This window comes from Apium graveolens, chromosome 8 (assembly GCF_009905375.1).
Source record: "Apium graveolens cultivar Ventura chromosome 8, ASM990537v1, whole genome shotgun sequence".
NCBI classification, from domain to species: Eukaryota; Viridiplantae; Streptophyta; class Magnoliopsida; order Apiales; family Apiaceae; genus Apium; species Apium graveolens.
In genome coordinates this window covers 231,887,073-231,891,695 of record NC_133654.1, presented here as the reverse complement: position 1 = coordinate 231,891,695, position 4,623 = coordinate 231,887,073, and the positions used below count along the sequence as shown (strand labels likewise).

General features: G+C 39.2%; 1 protein-coding gene across 1 annotated transcript; it reads left to right on the top strand.

Annotated features, from left to right (window-relative positions):
* Window positions 1-2,912: 2,912 nt before the first annotated feature.
* Window positions 2,913-3,590, top strand: LOC141677269 (uncharacterized). The gene is made up of 3 exons (XM_074483115.1): window positions 2,913-3,018; window positions 3,124-3,285; window positions 3,414-3,590. The coding sequence occupies exons 1-3, from the start codon at window positions 2,932-2,934 to the stop codon at window positions 3,558-3,560; spliced, it is 396 nt and encodes a 131-aa protein (XP_074339216.1). The 5' UTR covers window positions 2,913-2,931; the 3' UTR covers window positions 3,561-3,590.
* Window positions 3,591-4,623: the final 1,033 nt, after the last annotated feature.

The following is a 4,623-nucleotide window of genomic DNA, read 5'->3' as shown; positions in this document are numbered from 1 at the left end:
AGGAGAGGTGGAAAATTGAAAAGAGTCCTCATCAAAAAAATTCAATTCATCGCGAAGGGGCGACATGTTTCCTTCAAGCGCGCCCTCAGAAATGGGAGAAGTAGGCGCGCCCTGTGATTTCTGTGGAGATAGGCTTGGAGAAACAGCCCTATAGGAGACTTTGGATGGCCCTGCATCTACGTTGATGCCAATTTCAACACTCTATATCTATCAGCATTCAAGCTCTCGAACCAGTCGTCATCATCTAATTTTGTGCTAGTAGGAGTTGGGGATCTTTCCTTTTGGATTAGCTTTTACTTCCCATGTCTACGAGACAAAGGAACGTTGTCCGTGGAAGAACTGTTTGAAGAATCTCCCATCAGGGTACCTTTTTTGGAATCTTGAACAAGGCGCACCACCCTGTTCAGAAACTCAAGGGTATGGTGGCGTTTGGAGGTTGAGGGTCAAAGTAGGTGTTTGGACGCGAATAGATTCCCAAATTGATAAGGAAATTCTTGAATGGGTGAAAAGGAGAGGACGCGCCCTCGTCTTCCAGCTGTCAAGAAAACCAAAGAAATGTTGTGGGTGCGCCCAATTCGAGAGAATGAGATAAGAAAGTATGAAGGAAACAGAAAAGTAGTGGTGGGCTTAAAAGAATGGTATTTCTTATGACCTATGTCAGCTTCCTTCTAAGATGAGTCATATACTAAGAAGGCGCGTCCTATCAATTATAGAATCTATAAAGACTGCTATAGAGTGTGAATATTAAGCTATTGGGAGATTGGATGATAATGACGCTGCTGATAATAAAAAGGAGGACACGCCTTATATGAATGTAAAGGTGCGCCTTGTCATGCGATATATGCTTTTGACTTTAGGGGTAAACGGTTGAGATTCCTAGAAATATGAAATTAAAGATTGGACCCAATGATTTTGGATCTAAAACGGCAAAAATTCGAAATTACACATATACATACACAGATACATATATCACTTTATGCATATCATCAAGAACAGTTGAGGAAGTTGAAGAGATAATGTGGCATGCAGTGTGATTTATTTGACAGAATTCAGAAATGTGAGAAGTTTTACATACCTTTTAGATTGAAGAAGAAGTTGGCCGGAAAGGATTTGGAAAATGACAACGGAGAAGGCCGATTGTGAGCGAAATGGCACCGCCTGAGTTGAAGCTTTTGGAGAAGAAAGAGAAAGTAAAAAGAGAGGAGAGAGTAAAAGTAAAAAGAAAATGACTGATGGTGACCTGTATTTATAGGTAAAAAAGGACAACTGTCAAATCAATCACGTCAATCACGATTACCGAAGAATAAGGGAAACCGTTTCAAATTATTTCAAATTTTAGGACGCGCCTCTTGAAGGCGCGCCTCCTATGATTGACACAGCAACTTGAAATTCAGAATGAACAAAACTAAGAACTTTAAACAGTTCAAGCCCTGTTTAGGGCGCGCCCAGTATGGAGTACTGGAAAGTTTATTTATACAGATTTTAGTAAAGATGAAGATAAATTCCAATCCCATCTTCAATGACATATGGAATTTGGGGGTAGTTGTTATGTCCAAAAATTGGTATAAACAATATTCAGGTTTTAGATTGATAAAATAGGCAAAATTGAAGAAGGAACGCATAAAATTGAGGAACAGATAAGATTATCTTTCCATAAAAGGAATGAGGGCGCGCCCTATGTATAAGCAGGACGCGCCTCATGATGAGAATGGTTGATGGATGGTTGCAGTTGTCCATGCATGGGAGGCGCACCCTCGAATATAGTGAGGAGGCGCGCCCAATTACTGAAGAAAGGGTGAGAAATTCCTTGATTGAATTATTTCCCATGGTGAGCCTTAGGGCGCGCCCTATGAATAAGTAGAGAAAGTTTTGGGAAGACTTCAACATGATTACTTGGCCAGGTTTTTGGAAGATTCATGGGAGATGGAGATTATTATTCCTAACCTATTTGATGCAGGTACTCTATTGAATAACTCCTTCCTGTAGCACATCTACAGGAAAGGCGGTGTCCGTGGTCAGAGACCTCCAGGGGTATGTATGCCTGATGATTGAAGACCTCCTCCTGTAGTCAATGGGTGTCCTCATTCGGGATGTGGGGTGAAATCTGGTGTGTGCTTTGGGAGCTATGTCTCTGTAGTCAACGGGTGTCCTCGTTGGAAGATTTTGGAGTATCCTGCACTTTGCACCCAAAAGCTTGGGATCACATATCCGGCAATCTGATAGGGGCTCCTTATTAGGGGACAAGGATGTGTCCAACATTTGGGGTGAACCACGGCTATACCTGCGTTCACGGACTAGAGAAATAGCTGGTAGCGGAGGGTTATCCTTGGCTAGGGAGATGCCTTATCCGTGAAGTATCGAAGCCGCGGACGAGCCTTGGGCCTTTGTGGTTGGGCCTCATCGGCGGACATTCCTAAAACTAGTAGAAGACGGTTTCCAGTGGGTTTCCTACTGGGCCTCGAGATAAGAAATCTAAACCCGTTAGATTTCTTGTTCCCCAAGAACTATGTTGACTTGATCCCCTATAAATAGGGGTACGTAGGCAAATTGTAAGGGGTCAGAAATGAGAGCGCAAAGGAGCTACCACTAACCCTAAGCAATCTCAGTCACCAATAAGTACCACCAAACACTGTTCATCTTTTCCGACGAATAGTGTTCATCGAATCCACCGATTACTGTTCACGATTCCGACGAAGAACCGCCATCATAGATCTTGTTTCGAGCTACGAACCTCAGACTTTGTTGCTCCCAAATTCCTCCGTCAACACCTACCGATCACCTCACTGATTCTGATGATGACGAAGACTACGGAAGCAACCGCGAGGTCTCTCAACTTAACCCTGCATTTTTAAAAGTAATTTCTAAAGGGAAGTCGCTGGAAAAAGCCCTGAAAAAGGTCCTACTTACCGTCCTTCACCTCAACGCAAAAACATGCATCGATGCACCTGTTTGTACAATGGAGACCCTGAATTGATTAAAGAGATTAAATGTTTCAAAACCGATGTGGGAAATAGTGGGGTACATTTTCTTTATCATATCTTGTTATGGCTTTACTGTTATTGTTTTATAGTTGAATGTGTTATTTTGATTTTCATGACTGACTAGCGTTTGTTTCTGCTGTAGGGTTTTGAGGTTGGATACTACCCGCCGATGGATCGGGCAGGGATTAGTAGTACTTGGATATGTAAACATTACGACATAGAAAACAAGCCTCTTCCTACCTATAGTTTGAATAAAGTTTTTCATCTCTCTCAGTTGGCTCTTTGCTTTTATAATATGAAGGAGGTTTATCTCTAATTCTTTATCGTCATTAGTGCGTTTAGTTTATGTATAACCACTCTTCCCTTCCCCACTAAACTAGCTGCAATTGTTATTGTTCCTATTTTAAACTTTTACGCTACATTTCCGTACAGGATACAAAATTTGGCAATGTCAAAATGCTCAGGGCAATAAAATATAATTGTGGTAGTCGGGCTTACAATATCACATTTGAAGCCTCCTTGAGTGATAATGATACCAAAAAATTTCAAACAAATGTACGTACGTCTATCGCCAGTTGAAAAGATTAGGATCGTGTTTGTTAGAATCAAGCCCAACTGATTACCGGTAAGTCTATATTCCAACTTATCTATTTTATCACTATTTTCTATTTCTCCTGTTATGTTATTTTTATAAATGCTTATCACTTCGGATATTAATAAAATTTAAGGAATTACTGTTTGCATTTGTGAGAATATAAATCTCTCCCACTTTTGAATTTGCTCAAACATATACAAATGTGCTAGTTGTTAGTGAATATAATTTAGATGTAAATCTTAGAGTAAAAAAAAACAACCAAGAAACTAATCAACTGATTTCACTTACAGACTAGAGGGTGTTGGCTTTTTCTTTTTTAGCAAAACCAGTCTTTCTCGTTATCAAGTTTCTGAAACTTCATAACGATTGTCACTCGGATCTTCAACATACCTAAACATTTCCTGTTCTTACTGGGGGATCTCAGCGGCCAGCACCTTTTAGGTTATAATGATCCATTTACTATCTATTTTCCTTTCCTTTTTTTTGTATCCTTTTAAATTCTAAAAGACTATGCATATGTAAGAGAGTATATTCCATTTTGCACCCTATATGGTTAATCCGAAAACATTAGTGTTCATATTTTCAATCAAAACACTTTGCAATCTCTATTTTTTTCTTGACCTGCACTTGACACCCTTTTTACTCTGTTCCGTTGAAGACTCACTTTAACATGAACTCTTGGGGTCAATGAAGTAATTGCACAATAAATTGAAAGGTAAATGAAAGATGCTATTAATAGCCATGCTTGCTCGTAAGAGCAAGTCCAATGCAATGCTATTTTTGGTGTTATTGCTATATTATAGTATCAAATGCAAAAAAACTCAACTCCAAAGAGGTGCAATACTTAAATGCAATGCAAATATGCATATATGCATCATTGGTTCTATATTTGAAATCAAGGATGTGCATCCTTGTCACATCATCTATTACTACAAATGGAGGGGAAAAGTTAAATAATTGTTGTCTTGTACATCTTAAAGTATCAAAACAATATTAAATTAAGTAGAAATTAAAAAAATTATGGAAATTTGAAACTAATAATGAAAC

Bases quoted from the DNA above. Each gene is read 5' to 3' on its own strand.
- LOC141677269 (XM_074483115.1), top strand. From the start codon at position 2,932: ATGCATCGATGCACCTGTTTGTACAATGGAGACCCTGAATTGATTAAA. The intron at 3,019-3,123 runs GTACATTTTCTT...TTTCTGCTGTAG, and splicing joins CCGATGTGGGAAATAGTGGG to GGTTTTGAGGTTGGATACTA. The intron at 3,286-3,413 runs GTTTATCTCTAA...ATTTCCGTACAG, and splicing joins GCTTTTATAATATGAAGGAG to GATACAAAATTTGGCAATGT.